Here is a 19,879-nt window from a genome sequence, read left to right as displayed (position 1 = left end):
GTGTATGTGTATATGTGTGTGTGCAGGTGGTACACCTATGTATTCTGGTTCAAATGCATGTGTTTGTGGGGGCCAGAGGTGCCTCACATGTCAATCTTCAGGAGCTGCCCGTTCATCTTGCTTTTTGAGACAGGATCTCTTATTAGCTCAGAACTTACTAAGTAAGCTAAACTGAATGGCCATTGAGTTTTAGGAATCTACGTGTCTCTGCCTCCCCAAAGGTAGGATTACAAGTGCCTGCTGTCTCACCCGGCTTTTTACATAGGGTTCTGGGATCTGATTCAGGTGTGTGCTTGCAAGGCCACACTTGGCTTACTGAGCAGACTTCCCTGATTCGCGACACAGTTGTACTAAAAGTATAACTTTTAAGTTTAAGTAAGTGTGTATGTGTGTGTGTTGGGGGAGAGTGTGTGCACAGAATGAAGGTGCCCACAGAAGAGCATTTTGCATCCCCTGGAGCTGGAGTTAGACGTAGGTGTGCGCTGCCTCCGGTGCTGAACCCAAACCCAGCTCCCCCATAAGAACAACAGTGACTGATAACTGCCGGGTCATCTCTCCAGCACCCCGGCTCCCCTCGTGAGGCAGGGTCTCACTGTGCTGCCCAGGCTGGCCGCAGCCCCGGGAGCTCAGGCGAGTCTCCTGCTTGGGCTTCTCATTGCCCGGGAGTCATTTTTAAATGGGGCGTAATGCTGTCTTCATCCATCGGCTAGAAATCACTAGGTCCGTTGTTAGAGGCATACATTGAATTAAATAAGCACGTACTTGCCCGGAGTGGTAGTATTTGCTTCAGTTAAATATATCGTCCTAGCTACAGGAGGCCGAGACAGCAGTGCCTGAGGCCAGTGCTTTAAGATCAGCCTCAACAACACAGGGAGACCCTACCTGAAAAACATTAAGATAAACACTAACCTAACTCTTAACACATACTGCTATTTAATTATTTGTTTGAGAGTTTTCTTAGTGTCTTATTATGTAGCCCAGGCTGTCCTTGAAATTGTGTGATCCCCCTACCTTAGCATCCATAATATTGGACTTAGAGGTACATACTATCACACCCTGCTCATTCAATTAGAACTGTAGCCTGTAAGGTTTTTCTGAGGGCCCAGGTGTAGTGTACATGCCTTTAATCCCTGCACTTGGGAAGCAGAGGCAGTGAGGTCAGCCTGGTATGCATACTGAGCTCAGGTCAGCCAAGGACGCATAAGTGAGGCCCTATCTTGAACAACAAAGCCCCGAAGAGGAGTGTGAGGGGCAGAAGAAGATGTTTTGCACCTTTACATTGTTTGAATAGTCCTGATAGCACGGAATCCTAGAGAACATGATTACCTGGCCCAGGCCTGTGATCCTAGCTACTCAGGAGGCTGAAGCAGGAAGAAATTCAGGGCCAACTGAGAAAACTTAACATGACCCTATTGCAAAATAAAAGGAGTAGGAGCAACATAAAGAATAGACTGTGATGATTTGTTTTGTAAAATATTAATGAAACCATAAATGACTGAATATAATTTTCTTTTATATAGATCCCAGTATTACAAATAGTTCCAGTGCCTGATGTTTACAATCTTATCTGTGTAGCTTTGGGAAACTTGGAAATCAGAGAAATCAGGTAAGCAATTTCTAAGCACTCCATACATGATCCCTCTCTTGCTCTCACACTCTGCCACCTTTGTTCTTTTCAGCTATATTGAGTGCACATTATAACCCACACTTAAGTCTTTTTTTTTTTTTTTTTGGTTTTTCGAGACAGGGTTTCTCTATGTAGCCTTGGCTATCCTGGACCCGCTTTGTAGGCCAGGCTGGCCTCGAACTCACAGCGATCCACCTGCCTCTGCCTCCCGAGTGCTGGGATTATAGGCGTGCGCCACCACGCCCGGCTCACTTAAGTCTTAAAAGCAGGGCATCTTAAAAGAATTTGAGTTTCCTGGCTAGAGAGATAGCTCAGTGTTTAAGGCTACTTGCTGCATTTGCAGAGGATCAGATCGCGTTCCCAGCACCTACAACTACTTTCAACTCCTGTTCCAGGAGATGTGACACCTTCCCTCTTCTTGCCTCTCCAGCAGGTATCTTCATATACATGGTACACAAATATACACTCCGACACATAACCATAAAATAAAATAAGTGAATCTTTTTTTAGAAATTTAATTTAGGGCAGTCGTGCGACATATTATATCCCAGCATTTGGAAAGCTGAAGCACAAAGATTAAGAGTTCAAGGTGACTGTCACCCTTAACTACATAGGGAGCTCCAGACCTACTTGGAGAGTTGGCTCAATGGCAACCGTGCTTACTACCCTCAGAGAAGACTGAGATTTGGTTCCCAGCACCCACATGGAACTCACAGCCACCTGTGATCCTCTTCTGGTCTCTGTGGACTCATGTATGTGTGTTGTGCAGATGAACTTACGCAGGCATGCACACAGACACATAAAAATTTAAAAAAAAATCTCAGGGGGCTGGAAAAATAGCTTAGCAGTTTAGAGTGCACACTACTCTTACAGGAAGCCCCAAGTTCAGTTTTCAGCACCCTTGTGAGGCAGCTTAACAACCACTTCTAACTCCGGCTTGAAAGGATCTGACATGTCTTCTGGCTTCTGGCCACTGCACTCAGGTATACATCCCCACACAGGTACACAAATAAATTTTACTGAAAATATGCCAGGCCTGTTGGTGCACGCCTTTAATTCCCGCACTTGGGAGGCAGAGGCAGGCAGATCACTGTGACTTCAAGGCCAGCCTGGTCTACAAAAGCAAGTCTAGGATAGCCAAGGTTACATAGAGAAACCCTGTATTGGGAAAAAAAAAAAAAAAGAAAAGAAAAATAAATTTTTTTAATCAAAGAAGAATTTGCGTTTAGATCAGGTGTAGTGGTACACTGTCCTAAAGCTTGGGAAGCCAAGGGCAGATTGTGAGTTTTAGGCCAGCCTGGACTGCATGAGTTGCTGTTTCAAATATTTACAGAGGGAATCTAAATTTATCTCTAAAAGGAGATATATTGCTTTGTTTTTAATCTAGCTGAGCATGGTAGCACAAGCTTTTAATCCCAGCACTTAAGTGACAGAGGCGAGCAAATCTCTGAGTTTGAGGCTAGCCTGATCTACTTAACAAGTTAAAAGCCTGCCAGGGCTATATAAAAATCTAGTTGCTGGAGAGATGGCTTAGCGGTTCAGAATGCAACACCCACATAGCAAACCAGCTGCCCTTCAGACACCTGTAGTTCAAGCCTTGAGAGCCTCGAGCTCTCTTCCGGCCTTCAGGCACCAGGACCCATGAATACACTGACACACAATAAAATCCTCAAAAAAACAAAACAAACAAACAAACAAAAAACATATACAGACTGACATCTTTGATTGAAATTGCCATTTAAAATTTATACTCAGTTCTGTATGCTTGCTGCTTACTCGTGGCTTCTCATTTGTCTTGTGTTTGGTGTAGGGCGTTGCTGTGTTCCTCTGGTGATGAAAGTGAAAAGCAAGTCCTTCTGAAATCTGGAAATATAAAAGCTGTGCTTGGCCTGACAAAGAGGAGACTAGTTAGTAGCATTGGAACCTTTTGCAATCAACAAGTACAAATCATGACACTTGCTGAAGACGGAGGGTAAGAAAAGGATTGGTTGGTTTTCACTGTTCTGTAAAAGGTTTTTTATCTCAGGCTTCAGGGAGAATGGATGGCTAGGAGCCTGGTTTTCTATGGTATAGGCATAGTAGCAAGTATGGTCTTAGTGCTACATTCAACCATGAGCAGGTTAAAGAGGTGGAAGCCAAGGAAGCCAATGGAGTGTAGAGGCTCAATAAATGTAGCTTGTTCTCTCCTCAGCTCTCTTTGAAGTTGTTGTGTGTCTCTTCTTTTTGGTTTTTTGAGATAGGGTTTCTCAGGGTATCCCAGGCTGTCCTAGACTAACTTTGAAGCTCAGGCTGGCCTCAAACTCACAGCAATCCACCTGCCTCTGCCTCCCAAGTGCTGGGATTAAAGGTGTGTGCTGCCACACCCGGCTTGTTGTGTGTCTCTTAAATATTCAAAGTACCCATTCCACATACTTTATGTCCGTCATCTTGTTGACATCTAGGCGCTGGCTACTGAAAAAGCACATTTCTAGTTCTAAGCTATCTCTCAGGCTCTAGAGCTGTGTGCTTGTTCAACAGCACTTCAGGGTCATACATGGAAACCTAAACTAAAACCCTTTTCTCTGTTGTCATGTCCTTGTTGCGCTTTATTTTCCCGGTTTCTTATATTTCAGTGCCAGGGACTGAGCCCTGGACAATACTAAGCATATCCTCTATTGCTGAGCTTCACCCTCAGCCTGTTGTACTTCAGTGGTTTTTGTCATTCCTAATAACAGTGGGCAAAGGTCTTATTTGTTATAATTAGTCTTGAACCAACATGGCAATCCAGGCAAGAGACAGTGATTCTTTAAAGTAAAAAAATAACTGCCTGTGGTTGTACACACCTGTAATTCCAGAAGCTGGGAGGACTGGTGTGAGTGTAAGTCAGCCTGAGCTGTGTAGTGAGTGCTGGGCCTGAACAGCAAGATGACCTGGCTCTGATCAAACAATAACTAGGAAAGGGTTGGTAGGCAAGTAACGAAGACACATTTGTGAGCATGAGCCCACTGAAGAGGAAGGGCACAATGATGACAGTTTTCAGAGTTAATCACCTGATTCGAAGTTCAGTTGTTGAGGTAGGAATGTTAAAGAACAGATTTAAACAGTGTTTATGAGTTTAACATAGGCAAAAGTGAATTTCAGGTGACTGTAAAGTGTTCAAAAAGATGAGATAAAAACCATGTCCAATGTAGAAAATTTAGAATATAAGTCTTCTAGTTAACTTTTTTCTGAAGTGGATATGGTAGCACATGCTTTTAATCCCAGCACTCAGGAGGCAGAAGCAGGCGGATCTTTGTGAGTTCAAAGCTAGCCTGGTCTAGGACAGTCAGGGCTATTACACAGAATCCCTGTCTTGAAAACCCTTTAAAAAATTTTTTTTCTGGTATTCATTTAGTGTTTTATTGTTCATAATCCAGTAATGGGTAGGACTAATTAGAAACTGTGTTGGTTCGAAAGTGATTTTTCAGTACTGTTTTAAATACAGCAGTAAAGACGAACAGCTTTTGATGCCCCCTGATGAGACAATACTGACTTTTGCTGAAGTCCAAGGCATGCAGGATGCCCTGCTTGGGACTACCACTGTAAACAACATTTTGATCTGGTAAGCTTTCACTCTAGTCCTCTGTGTATGTGAATATGCTTCTGTTTTTGTAGGCTTGTGAGTGCTAGATATGCTGGGTATGGGCAGGGTGTGGTGGTGCGGCCTGTAATCCCAGAACACGGGAGGCTGAGTGGAGGAGGAGATGGATGGATCACAGCTGGACACGTGAAAGAGAGACTGCACACATGACTCATTTTCCCGTTTCCACTATTAAATGCACTGGCCTTGTCTTACCAAGAAAATGAACCCAGATATGTGAAAAAACTCTCTGAATAAACCGATAAACTGGCTGCTATTCTGTGGACTCTGGATGGGTTCCTCCCGCAGACCAGCTTCGGGCTCAGAGAAAAGAGAATGTCTTGTGGGTCTGAGGAGAATTGAGCTGGCAGGAACAGCGGTCCAAAGAGACCACCTGTTGGTGAGCAATTAGTTATAGTGAACTAATTGTTGAGAGATTGAAGAACGGAGGAGAAAAGAAATATTGAGGCGCAGGCATAAATTGCAGTACAAATTAAAAGGTCTTCTAGCCCAGGAAAACTTTACTTTTCTTCTGTCTCTCTCTTGGGCCAACTCCAGTACTTTATTTGAAGTGAAGTGAAGTTCAATTTTTTTTTTTTTTGTTTGTTTGTTTTTGTTTTTGTTTTTCAAGACAGGGTTTCTCTGTGTAGCCTTGGCTGTCCTGGACTCACTTTGTAGAGCAGGCTGGCCTCAAACTCACAGCTATCTGCCTGCCTCTGCCTCCTGAGTGCTGGGATTAAAGGCACGTGCCACCATGCCCGGCCCCAATTTTTTCCATTACAGATTCCATCCTGGTTTTTACATCTTTTACAATCAATAGAACGTTTAAAAATCAACAATCAAGAAAACAATCTAACAAAGAAATACAAATGGTTCTGTATAAGCTACAATAAAGCATATAGCAAAACTCAATCAATGTCCAAGCATTGCTCAGCATGACCTGACTATGATTTCTTAAACAATACTCAGGAAAGTTTAATCATAAATTTCCTTGGGCTAAAGCCATTGTGTTTACATAACTGTCATAGCAATATTGTTTGAAACTAAATGTCCTTAACACAGAAAAAACTTGACATACTTCCAGTCCCAAACTAACAGGTGTGCTTTTCATCGTTACTGAAGCCTTGGCTAATTGCCAAGGGGTCCTCTGGTGTAAAATATCTATAAAGCATGACGTTCCAAGCCCACCTTGTATTACTTTCAAAGCATATTCTAAAGAAACAAGTTTTACTTTTATACATCTAACAGTATCTAGCCAGGTACTGTTATGTCAAGGTCCTAACTTTCTTTTCAAGTAGTTTCTGCTTGGCTGCTCACAATAGTCAGAGATTTTTTCATTGTCTCAAGCCTTTGGCCAGATGCCTTCTTTCAACATTCTCTGTGGGAAAAGTTTTCCACTGTGAATATCATTAGGGCTCAAAGTCAAAGTGAAAAATAGAAAAGAAAGACTGTTTTAGGAGAAAAAGTAAATTTCAAAGTAGTTTTTAGGCAAAATTACACCTGACCATACATAATATTTAAAGGCAATAGTGATCAGCCAGAGAGCTTTGGAAGTTTGTCACGCAATGCCTCAACAACTGTTCTGGATGTCTAGAGATCAGGCTGGGCTGTTGGAAGTCTTTGGAACTTTGCCAAGCAAAGCCTCTACGACTTGTCCTTATCTGTGTGACAGATTCCCGCTGTTCCACGGTGACTCACAACTGTCTGTAACTCACATCCATACAGTGTTGTGCCTGCGTATACACCTTCATGCCAGAAGAGGGCATCAGGTCACATTATAGATGGTTGTGAGCCACCATGTCGTTGCTGGGAATTGAACTCAGGACCTCAGGAAGAGCAGTCAGTGCTCTTAACCTCTGAGCTATCTCTCCAGCCCCCTGTTTGTTTATTTTCTTTTAAGACTGCCTGGCTATTGGGCCTGGGTTTAACCTGGAGCTCACTATATAACCCATGCTAGTCTCAAATGTGTAATCCTCCTGCCTCTGTCTCATAAGTTCCATGATCACATGTGTGTGTCACCACACTCAGCTAATGTTTATATATGGCATTTGTTTGCCTTTCCTAGTTACTTTCTGATCTGTTATATTTCTGAAGTGATTCATTTTATACTTAGTATTTGAGTAGTTTGTGTGTGCGGGTGTTGGTCAGAGGACAGCTTTTTAGGTGTTGGTTTTGAGGCAGGGTCTTTTTTCTGTTGCTGCTTATATTCCAGCCTAGCTGGCCTGTGGGTTTCTGGCTGATTCTGCTATCTTTCCCTCCATCTCTTGTAGGAGTGATGGGACTGCAGATGCTTCCATTGTATCTGGCTTTTTCAGGGGTTCTGGGCATTGGACTCAGGTCATCGGGCTTGCCTACCAGTAGCCTTCACTTGCTGAGCCTTCCTTCTAGCCCTCACATGGCTGGTTTTTTCTTTTCTGTTACTTAAAATGTAGGGCCAGGTGTCATGGTGCATGCCTAAATTTAATCCCAGCACTCGGGAGGCAGAGGCAGGCAGATCTCTGTGAGTTTGAGGCTAGACTGGCCTATAGAGTGAGTCCAGTATAGCCAGGGCTACACAGAGAAACCCTAACTTGAAAAACAAACAAAAAAGATGCAAATATTTCATCTTGATTGAGCAGTGTCATATGAGTACTGGCTTTCAAACATTAAAGAGACAGTTCTCTTTGAAGCACAGAGGTGAGTCCGACGTCTCAAGGCACCTAAAACCTAATAAGTAGACAAGATTTTACAGTACGTTCCTTTACAGTTCAGAGAAGTTTGAAATGATACAGGTTTGGATAAAATGCTTTGGGACTTAGGGAAAAGCACTTAGTACAGAGCACATACTAACTTTTTTAGCTGATACAGTGTTCTGGTAATTTGTACAGGAACACTCTTCTTAGTGCTTTTATATACAGTTCTTGCTCAAATAAACTTCTGCATCAGTTGGGTGAATGAGCATGTTATATTCTACTGTAGCATATAAAATGAGACATGGACAGAATGAAAAGAGAAGGATGGCTGTGAACCAGTGTGGATAGAGAGAAGAGGGTAAATTGAGTTCCTGCAGATGAGAGGAGCAGGGGATGATCTAGGTCTTAGGAAGTGGGTGTGGGTTGCCCAGCAGTAGGTGGCATTGGAAGGGGTAACACAGTGAAATGTTTAGAGCCAGGTGAATACACAGTATGTTCAGGAGAGGGAACAGTTGGCAATAATGAGTATTGTAGCCCTTGATCCATAAGGTTATAAATGTTATTAATGAACAGCCAAGAGAAAGTTTTCCATCAATACAGTGAAATGATGGAACCGTTACCAATGTCACAGACCCTCAGCACAGATGAGGAGTGGTTCCAACAAATGCTTTGCTTCCTTCTTTATATTCCATTCACTTTCTTTTCCCCATATTTTATCCTACCTAAGTCTTCTTGTTCATGCCATTATTTTGGACTAGCTCTGATATGAATAAATAGAATGCAGACAGAGCTGAAAATCATTTTTTATGTGTAATGTGGTAATATGGTCACTCAGTGGGAACCATAAGCAATAAACATAACAAGAATGAACACCAGCTGGAGAAATGGCTCTTACACAGCCCGCATGGTGGCTCTTACACAGCCCGCGTGGTGGCTCTTACACAGCCCGCATGGTGGCTCTTACACAGCCCGCGTGGTGGCTCTTACACAGCCCGCGTGGTGGCTCTTACACAGCCGCCCGCGTGGTGGCTCTTACACAGCCCGCGTGGTGGCTCTCACGACTTTAATCCCAGCACTCAGGAGGCAGAGGCAGGCGAGTTCGGTGTGTTTGAGGTGAACCTGGTCTACAACGTGAGTCCAGGACAGCTAGGGCTGTTACACAGAGAAACCTGCTCATGAAAAGCCAACCAACTAACCAAACAAACAAAAAAAGAAATGGCTCTTATGCAGCGTCCCACACATACCCTTACCCCTGGTCAGGCAGCCCACAGCTGCCTGTAGCTCCAGCTCCAAGGGATCTAGTGCTCTTTCTGGCCTCTACTGGCGTACTGCATGCGTGCCTACAGACAAGCAAGCATACATGCATGTGTAAATAAAAAGGTGTAAGGGGGTGGCAAATCATGATGGATGGTATAACTTTTAGCTGGCTTCATTCCAAGCACAGGAAGATTGTGGAAAATGGCGAATAATATGGAACAGATTGTCCATAGTGGTGTAGCAGAGTCCACCCAAGGCTAAACTGTCAAATTCAATTTTTGGCAAAGTCATCTGTCATCACACTTTTTTTTTTTAAAGACTTATTTATTATATATACAATGTTCTGCCTTTCCGCCAGAAGAGGGCACCAGATCTCATAGATGGTCATGAACCACCATGTGCTTGTTGGGAATTGAACTCAGGACCTCTGGAAGAGCAGCCAGTGCTCTTAACCACTGAGCCATCTCTCCAGCCCTGTCACACTTTTTTTTGGGGGGGGCGGGGTTTCGAGACAGGGTCTCTCTGTGTTAGCCGTGGCTGTCCTGGACTCACTTTGTAGACCAGGCTGGCCTCGAACTCACAGCAATCCACCTGCCTCTGCCTCCTGAGTGCTGGGATTAAAGGCGTGCGCCACCACGCCCGGCCCCTGTCACACTTTTAATAAGGATGTATAACATGGTGGTGCATGTCCATAATACCAGCACTCAGGAGGTAGAGGCAGATAGATCTCTTGTGAGTTTGAGGCCAGCATGGTCTCCATAAAGAGTTCTATACTAGCTAGGGCCACTGAGTGAAACCTTATCTCAAAAAAGAAGTAGTGTAAAAAATGTGGCTTAAACAAAAGTTCAGTGCTCTGTCTCTTAATGACTTCCTTTTGCTACCTCCCAAAATAGTTTATAACAAATTACAAACATTATGTGTGAACTAGGCATGGTGGTGTGGACCTGCTGTACCAGCACTGAGAGGCTGAGGCTGAGGAGTACACGTTTGAGGCTCGCTTAGGCGAAATAGTGAGACTGTGTCTTAAGAAGAGGAAAAGTATACTGCATGAAAATCATTTTACTGGAAGAATGTAACGTCCTCATTCATTTTCATGTCTAAGGAATTTAAAAACCGGCCAACTCCTGAAGAAGATGCACATCAATGACTCTTACCAAGCTTCGGTCTGTCACAGAGCCTATGCTGAGATGGTGAGTAGTGACCTGGCCACTTGGTGTTTATAGATCTATAATTATTTGTGTTATAGATTGGTCTTGCCAGTGAGAGGAGTGGCAGCAGCAGTATCATGCCTCAGCATTGCATGGCGGTGTGCTTTGGTGTTGCCTTGTTATGAAACAGGGTCTCCGGTAGCCTGAGCTGGCTTGAAACTGCCTACATGTGTAGTAAAATGACCTTGAACTTATGACCCCCCTGCCTCTCCCTCCCCGTGCCGGGACTGTTGGCACATGACAGGGACTCTATTGACTGAGCTACATTCCTAGCTGTTTGTTCTTTTTTGAGTTTATGAATGAAAGTGTTAGTACAGCGTGATTGCTTGTCAAATTTTCTACCTGTATGACTTAAAGACTCACATTCTGAGCTATAAATTTTTTGTTTGTTTGTTTGTTTTTTGAGACAGGGTTTCTCTGTGTAGCCTTACATGTCCTGGGCTCACTTTGTAGACCAGGCTGGCCTCGAACTCACAGCAATTCGCCTGCCTCTGCCTCCCGAGTGCTGGGATTAAAGGCATACGCCACCATGCCTGGCTCAAACTATAAATTTTGTTCTAAAAATATTATCCCTATTATGAAACTAGATGCCTAACTACTTAACAAAGAAAAAGGAGGGGGAAATCACAATATAGCCCTGATTGGTCTAGAACTCAGTACGTAGCTCAGGCGATCACAAAATCTTGAGCCTAGCTCTATGCACCAAAATCCCTCTCCTCCCCCAAGTAAAATAAAACAAACAAACAAAAAATCTTGTCACAGAAGCTGTAGTGTATCACACATTATAGCCTTTTGTCCACCTATGTTGACTTTCAAATGTTCATTGCTACGAGTCATGGGTCTGGTTGGAGGCCTACACTATCGTTACCGGATCCTCCCTGGGACTGCTGTCAGATATCCCGTTGTTGCCGTGTGTCAGGGAGATTCTTAATCTTTGAATCTGCAGGTCTCGCCCCTTCATGTGCTTCAGTAGGTCATACATGGGGTAGATGTTGGGGTGAGGTCCACTCAGAACCCTGGATCAGGGCCTGCTCTCTCCCTCCCGTGTCATCATGGCAGGGCCGGCTCTCCTGCTCCCGTGTCCTCATGGCAGGGCCGGCTCTCCTGCTCCCATGTCCTCAGGACAGGGCACGCTCTCCTGCTCCTGTGTCCTCATGGCAGGGCTGGCTCTCCTGCTCCTGTGTCCTCATGGCAGGGCTGGCTCTCCTGCTCCCATGTCCTCAGGACAGGGCTGTCTCTCCTGCTCCTGTGTCCTCATGGCAGGGCCGGCTCTCCTGCTCCTGTGTCATCATGGCAGGGCTGGTTCTCCTGCTCCTATGTCATCATGGCAGGGCCGGCTCTCCTGCTCCTGTGTCCTCATGGCAGGGCCGGCTCTCCTGCTCCTGTGTCCTCATGGCAGGGCCGGCTCACCTGCTCTTGTGGCGCTTAGCTTTTATAATCTGTTAAAAGAAGATTGTAGCTAGGCGTGGTGGTGCACACCTTTAATCCCAGCACTCGGGAGGCAGAGGCAGGTGGATCTCTGTGAGTTTGAGGCTAGCCTGGTCTACAAAATAAGTCCCAGATAGACAAGGCTACATAGAGAAACCCTGTCGCAAGCCCCCCACCCCCAAAAAAGGTTGCATTTGTTTCTGGAATTTACTGCTTTTCATTCAAGTAATTGGTATATTTGCATATACTAGTTATTCCTAGTCACTATCCTTTAAAGCAGCGAGAGGTCTTACATGCTTTTTTCTATTCAAAATATAGATGATATGGTTTTGGGTTTGTGTTTTGTTTTTCTTTTTTTTTTTAGTTTATTTGTTTTGTCACTTTATGGGGAATTCTTAGATTTCTGTTTACAAATGAGTAAAAAGAATTTGAGGGCTCTTATGACTTCCTTGTACCAGCCTTTTCCTACTAGGCCACAGGAGGAGTATGTAAAGTAACAGAAACTGATGAGTCAGCTGGATTCATGGCCAGCAGGCTGCCGAGGATCCACAAGTCTAGTGTGGAGATGAGCTCAGCTGTTGCTCTATGAACACAGGGAAGCCAGTAGTTATATCCTGGGTGTTGAGGAGCCTGTTGGTCGTTCCTTTCCTTTGGTTTTGTCACCACTGCCAAACATTCTTGACAGTCTGGTTGGTTATGTCTTTCCTCCATCAGGGGCTCCTGTTTGTTGTTCTGAGTCATCCTTGTGCTAAAGAGAGCCAGGCCTTCGGGAGCCCTGTGTTTCAGCTGCTAGTGCTTAACCCTAAGACAGCTCAGAGTGTGGGTATTCTGCTGTGCTCCCTTCCACAGGGGCAGGCTGGAAGGTAAGTGTGCTGGAAGGGGGCGGGGTCTACACACAGAGAACGCTGTCTTGAAAAACAAAACAACATAAACAAATAAACAAAGATTAAAAACAGGATCTAAATATATGGAGAGTGGATCAGTAATAATAAGTGCATGGTTACTGTTGCAGAGGACCCAAGTTCGCTGCCTTGAAAAACAAAACAACATAAACAAACAAACAAAGATTAAAAACAGGATCTAAATATACGGAGAGAGGATCAGTAATAATAAGTGCATGGTTACTGTTGCAGAGGACCCAAGTTCGGTTTCCAGAACTCATTTCAGACAACTCATAGCTTCCTGTAACAACAGCTGCAAAGAATGTTTCTGGCCTCTGTGGACACCAGTTGTCACCTGCACATGCCTATACACAGGCACATACGCGTAATTAAAAATAAATACATTTTAAAAAATATCTAAAGACCCTTTAAATGGAGTTTAGGAAGATCTTTTCAATATGAAGTCTGACCTAGCCTTTACTGTTCAGGCATTTATTATCTCTTGATAGGCATTTGCTTATTCACTGCAAATGGCACAAGAGTTTCCTAACTGTATAGAGCTTTGACATTGTGAGGTGCCCATGCAGGGCAGAAGGCCTTGAATTCCCTAGGACTGTGTTACAGATGGTTGTGAGCCATCATATGGGTGCTGGAAGTCAAACCAGATCCTCTGGAAAAGCAGCTAATGCATTTAACCATTTCCCTACCTGAAGCACTATAAACCATCTCTCCAGACCTAGTTTTCATCTTATATAAAAACCATAAATAGCAGAGGTTCTTATTTTTGGTCTTTTCCAGTCAGGGTCTTGCTGTGTAACTAAGATTGGCCTTGAGACTACAATCCTCCTGCCTATGCGTTACAGACCAGCCATCGCTGCACTTCTCTAAGTTTGGGGCTTTTTAGGGATTTGTTTGGTTGGTTGGTTTGATTTTTTAATGTATATGTGGGGACCTGCATATATATCTCTGTACCTGGTACATACAATGCCCACAGAAGCTAAAAGATGCCAGATTCCCTGGAACTGGAGTTAGGATGGTTGTGAGTTGCCATGTGAGTGCTGAGAATCGAACCCTGTTCCTCTGGAAGAGCAGCCCAAACAATGTTCTTAACTGCTGGGCCACCTTGCCAGCCCTCTGCCTCAGCTTTTTGACCAAGCTCTGTCACTCATCCTTAAAATAGTGCTTTGAGGAAATGCCTTACTGTCCCCATCTATTGATGAGGTTCATTTGCTCAGGGTCACGCAGCACTTAGTGGTCTTTACAATTTAAGCCCGTGTATAGACTACAGAACCCTTGGCTTTTTTGCTTTTGTTTTGTTGTTATTGTTTTGTTTTGTTTACTGTTTTTTACACTTCTTAAAGTGGGTGTGGGTGTGAAGGTCTGAGGATAACTTGCTGTGAGATCTGAATTGTCTCTTTTTTTCTCAGGTTCCTGGAAGGGGATGTGAAAGATCATGTTGCGGCAGCAGTCCTGACTTCTGGGACAATTGCTGTTTGGGATTTGCTCCTGGGTCACTGCACTGCTCTCCTCCCACCTGTCTCTGACCAGAGTTGGTCTTTGGTTAAATGGTCAGGTACAGATTCTCACTTGCTAGCTGGACAAAAAGATGGAAATATATTCATATACCACTACTTTTAAGAGGCAAATAGTTTTCTGGGTATTTTGCCTCTTAATAGTTTTTTTAAAAACAGTATAATATCTGAATGACATGATTTAACATGGTTACTTGCATCCATCTCCCACAACCTTAATTTTATTCGGATGGTGGTACTACTGACTGAATAATTTGTTTATGCTTACTTTGAGGTTAATAGTTTTAAGTCCAAATTTGCACATTTGATATCACAGGTGTACATAAGCAATAAATGTTAATAAATATTTATTTTGATACATTTTTCTTGGCATGTCCTATTTTTTTTCCAGTCTGTTCAGATCATTTCAATAATAAGAATTACTAATGAGGCTGGGGGGATAACTCAGTAGGTGAGAGATGGGCACGGGGGTCTGTCTGACCCTCGCAGAGCAGCTGGAGACAAGGAAATGAGTGGGGCTGTGCCTTTGGTACCAAGAAACACAAGCATCGCAAGACTCTGGCGTGATAAGTGATGGCATCAGTAATTGGAAGTAGAGAATTCATTTGAATACTTAGAAATAACCCAAAAAGAATGTTTAATAGGTAATTGGATATAGAACTATGAAGGTTGTGAGTTCGAGGCCAGCCAGGACTACAGAGTGAGTCCAGGACAGCTAAGGCTACACAGAGAAACCCTGTCTCGAAAAACTGGGTGGGGAAAAGGAACTGTGAAGGTCAGAGTCACATTCAAGTGGGAATTAACACCTAGGGGCACACTGGTTCTGAAAACTTGAATGCTTAAAGGAGGGATTAAAGGCAGCACCCTAAGCCTGGTGTCTAACTAGTGGATGAAGGGGGTTGAATGTATTTCTTTATGTATTAACCTAAGATAAAATCTCACTATAGTTCATGCTAGCCTGGGACTCACTACGTTAGCCCATGTTTGTCTCAGACTTACAGCAGTTCCTCTGCTTAATCTTCCCAAGTTCCAGGTTAAGCTGCCTAAGACCAGGTTTTAAAAAGAAAGAGAGGGGGGTGGCTCAAAAGTGAGTAGGAAGTAAGGAATTAAACGTATGTTATATCTTAAAAGAAGCTTGGTTGTGTCAAGGAGGAATGGCAGCAGCAGGAATATGTTAGGTTAGTGAGAGGAGCCTCTGGCTTTGACTTTAGAGTAGGAGGACCAAGCATGGGAAAGAACCAGACAAACCATTAAAGGTGGAGACGCGGATGAGAGCACTTACGTCATGCGCGGGGCAGTGCGCTGAGAAGCTGTGCAGCGATAGAGGTGATGGCAGCAGTGCAGGTGGGTTAGAAGGGTGCCTGCTGTGCTGTGTTGACGCTTGTTTTTAAACTCTGATTTACTTGGGGTATTGATGCCTGTACCTCTGTTCCACAAACCCCGTAACCCTGGGTATGAGAAAGAATGTTAGTGAAGAGAGGGGGTGCAGACCCCTTTACTTCTCTTGGCTTTTTGGGTCATCTGGGTTCTTTGGGGCAATACCAGTCTCTGTCAACAGCGATTGCAGCAAGCAGTACCCTCTGAGCTGCTACATTGAACCGCTTTCTCTCATCTGTCTCCAGGCTACCACTCCCCTTTTCTCTCTCTGAGCACTCCTATTTCTCTTCCTAGACCACACCCTGAAGGAGACAAACTAAAATCTCACACTTGGGGTTAAAACAAAAAGATAACTTACATAAAATAACCGAGTTTACAGAGAAACCAACACTTCCATTACATGTTGGTGGGGTGTGTACAGCGCAGGCACTGGAGGTGCTATTCGCTGATGAGAGTGCTACTGAAAAGGCCCTGCCCTTTTGTCATTTTGTTTAGATACTTGAGACATTTTGCTATGTAGCCAAGCCTAGCCTTGAACTCTGGTCCTGTTTCATCCTGCCACGTGCTAGGATGACATGTGTACAAGCATGCCTGGCTTGTCTAGGATTACTGTCATTTACTCACCTTCTCTACTGGCAGATCCTCAGCTGCCTTCTCAGAGAGACGGGAGGAGACGGTGCTGCATGAGCCAGCCCCTGTGAGGAGAGCTTGTCTTTTCAGGGCGAATTGTTCCTACCATCCAGGAAGCAATGCTTGAGAATTGGTTCTGGCGCTTTAGTTGGGAGACTGTCCTCTTGAACTTGATCCAAGAGTGTGGATGTTTTGCCTGCGTGTCTGTCTGTACTGCTTGTGTCCCTGGTGCCCTCAGAGGCCAGAGAGGACGACAGATCACCAAGAACTGAATCATGATTATGAGCTGCCAATGTGGATGTGACCCTGTGAATTGACCCTGGGTCCTCTGGAAATCAGCCCATGCAGCCATCTCTACGGCTTCCTTTTGTATTTGAGACCAGGTGGTCTTGCTGTGTAGCCCAAGTATTTCTAGATTCAGTGTCTTCCAACCTAATTTTCCCAGGTCCTGGATAGCAAGTGCCAGCACACCTTGCCCATCTGCCTTCCCCTTTTTGATCCAGTGCTCATGTATCACAGGCTGGCCTCAAACTAGCTATATTACTAAGAATAGCATCAGAATTCTAATCTCCTGTCTCTACCTACAGAATGCTAGGATTCTGGGTGTCTTAGTTAGGGTTTCTATTTGCTGCAACTACACACCATGACCAAAAAAGCAAGGTAGTGAGGAAAGGGTATTTAGCTTACACTTTAGCTTACACTGTTTATCATCAAAGGAAGTCAGCATGGGAACTCAAACTGAGCAGGAACCTGGAGGCAGGAGCTGATGCGGAGGCCATGGAGGGGTGCTGCTTATAGGCTTGCTTCCCATGGCTTGCTCATCTTGCTTTCTTTTAGAACTCAGGACCACCAGGCTAGGATTGGAACACCAACAATGGACTGGGCCCTTCTCCATCAATAACATTTTTTCTTTTTCTTTTTTTTTCTTTTTTTTTTGGTTTTTGGTTTTGGTTTTTTGAGACAGGATCTCTCTGTGTAGCCGTGACTGTCCAGGACTCGCTTTGTAGACCAGGCTGGCCTTGAACTCACAGAGATCTGCCTGCTTCTGCCTCCCAAGTGCTGGGATCAAAGGCATGGGCCACCACTGTCCTGCTTCAATAACTTTTTAAAATGCATTACTGGCTGGATCTTATGGAGGCATTTTCTTAGTAAAAGTTCCATCCTTTTCATTTACCTCTAGTTTGTGTGTCAAACTGACATAAGACTAGCCAGCACAATGGGTATGTACCAACCTTGCCTTGTTGATGCAATGCTAGCAGTTGAACCCAGGACATTATGCATTCTAGGCAAACACTCTACTAATTTAATTAGAGCATCTTCTTAAATTTCAATACATGTACTAAGGATATGGGCTCAATTTTAATATCAGACCTTGTATTTTACATTTTGTGTTTGCTGTAAGGAAAAAGTCCCCAAGATTATATGGTTTATGTAAGAGGAGGTTTATTATGTTTAATGAAAAAGGTTGAGTGCAAACCAACGTAGAGGGCAAATAAAGCCTTGTGCACACAGTTAAGCAGTGGAGAAACCAGTAAAGTTAAACACAGAGCTTACCTCTTCAATGGAAGGAGTTGTGTAGCTGCTCTTCCTGGAACACCAGGAATGACATAGTTTTACAAACTAGTGATCCTTGGCTATCTAATGAGACAACTCTGCCCATATCTCCCAGATTTCACGCTTTTACTTATCCCAGAGTCTTTTCTCCTATTTCTTGGTTGTTGCTTTTAGACCATAAAACCCATCCTTAAGAGTGATGTCATAGGTGGGCAGTGTGGCACACGCCTTTAATCCCAGCACTCAAAGGGAAGCAGAGGCAGGTGGATCTCTGAGAGTTTGAGGACAGCCTGGTCTACAGAGCGAGTCCAGGACAGCCAAGGTTCCACACAGAGAGACCCTGTCTAGAAAACAAAACCAAACCACAACAAACAAACAAACAAACAAGCAGAGTGATATCACCTGCTTTACAACAACCTAAGTACTTCTATGTCATCTTAGGGCCAGGCCAGTCCTGACCCCCATGCCTCAGTCAAGCTCTATTCTCTGAGCCAGCAGTACCCATTCTTGTGAAAGAAGCCTGGTGTACTTTGTAAGGAATCTCAACGTAGGGGCTGGAGAGGTGGCTCAGAGGTTAAGAGCACTGACTGCTCCTCCAGAGGTCCTGAGTTTAATTCCCAGCAACCACATGGTGGCTCACAACCATCTATAATGTGAACTGATGCCCTCTTCTGACCTGCTGGTGTATGTACAGGCAGAGCACTGTATACATAATAATAATTTTTAAAAATCTTAATGTAAACATGTCTTAAATTGTTATACACTTGGGACTGAATTAGTTGTTATCTGACTACTTTTCCCCCAAATTGTTCTGTGCTTAAATGCAGCTAAAGAAAAGTGATCTGGAACAGACTGTAGAAGTCTTGGTTCAGTCCCAGTTACAATAAGATTAGGCTGAGTGGATTTTCATTCTTACCTCACCCTGATTGTTTTTATTTTTCTCCTGCCTGCTGTACAGCCTACAGGGGAGTCCCCACAGACAATGAGTTCTGTATGGTTCCGACAAGGAGATGATCAGACCACAGCCACACAAGTCTGACTGTTAAGCCTGCCACTTCTCCAAACTTTACCTCTAACCCTGTAACCGTGCTTTTCCTTCTGTTTTTCTCAAGTACTGACTGAAAGCTTAAGCATGATTCTCTTGACTCTGAGTTTTCTCACTGTTTCTCTGAAGACCCATCTTTTCCTTTTACAGCTGCTCGCTGAGCTCCCTGCCTAACTCAAATGGCGTGCCTTTGTTCCTCCTGCCACCTCCCTCCCAGAAGAAACAACTCACCTGCTTGTTTCTCTCTCAAACTAGTAAAATGGTCCTTGGGCTTAAAAAAAAAACAAAAAACAAAAAACAAAACAACAACAATTTAAAAAACTACATGTCTATTGCCACACAAAGAGAATTTTTAATTGAAGGTGATCATCTGGATTTCAAATACTAGATAATTTTTAAAAAAACTAGGAGTTGGGTGAGGAATTAGGGGTGGAAGGAAAACATAAAAGCAACATGGCGATGCATTCCTGGGCTTAGCATCATATGGCCCAAGTCCTCTTCTTCATATGCCGTTCCCACTCATTACAGGAAAGGTCAGGATGGCAGTTAGAGTGCAGGCTGAAGTCTTCCCAATACCCTGCCCCTCTGCAATTGTTTTTTCTTGATTACACTTGGGTTTTCTGTTGTTGTTGGTTTTTGTTTGTTTGTTTGTTTTTATTAAGGCTCAATCTTCATCAACAACAAACTAATGAGAACAGATCTCACAGACACCCAGTAGTCAGGCTACATTAACTGTGTGCTGAATGAATTCTAAAATTATTACACCAATTGCTATGTTAGGGGGAAGAAGGCCTCTTTGGAAAGTAGTCTAAGTTTGAGATGGATGTTTATCTAAGTGGTTGGTCCTTAGGAAACAGACTAATGAGGGTTCCTTAATCCCAGGGGCAGGTACCGGCTTCAGGCTTCAGAGGCTATCACATCCTCAGCATTCAACGTGCCAAAATGAGTTCTTATCTGCAAAGCTAAAATAAATACAGCCAAGACATGATACAAAATTATGGAGGAAAATGTAGGTAGGGTCTGCAGTCGTCAGGAAAGCAAAGGAGGTGCTTTCAAAGGAATTTTATTCA

The 19,879-nt window shown here is 43.9% G+C and overlaps 1 protein-coding gene across 1 annotated transcript in view; it reads left to right on the top strand.

Annotated features, from left to right (window-relative positions):
• The window catches only part of Palb2 (partner and localizer of BRCA2), a 28,532-nt gene extending 13,978 nt beyond the window's left edge, over positions 1–14,554 (top strand). Inside the window, exons 8-13 of the mRNA XM_051145175.1 lie at positions 1,521–1,606; positions 3,438–3,599; positions 5,091–5,207; positions 10,257–10,344; positions 12,505–12,653; positions 14,099–14,554. Coding sequence (XP_051001132.1) covers positions 1,521–1,606; positions 3,438–3,599; positions 5,091–5,207; positions 10,257–10,344; positions 12,505–12,653; positions 14,099–14,309 — 813 coding nt within the window. The 3' untranslated portion in view covers positions 14,310–14,554. The remainder of the gene's footprint in view (positions 1–1,520; positions 1,607–3,437; positions 3,600–5,090; positions 5,208–10,256; positions 10,345–12,504; positions 12,654–14,098) is intronic.
• Positions 14,555–19,879: the final 5,325 nt, after the last annotated feature.

Source organism: Acomys russatus, chromosome 5, assembly GCF_903995435.1.
Source record: "Acomys russatus chromosome 5, mAcoRus1.1, whole genome shotgun sequence".
NCBI lineage: Eukaryota > Metazoa > Chordata > Mammalia > Rodentia > Muridae > Acomys > Acomys russatus.
The sequence above is the reverse complement of the archived record's forward strand: the minus strand, read 5'-3'. Positions and strand labels throughout refer to the sequence as shown.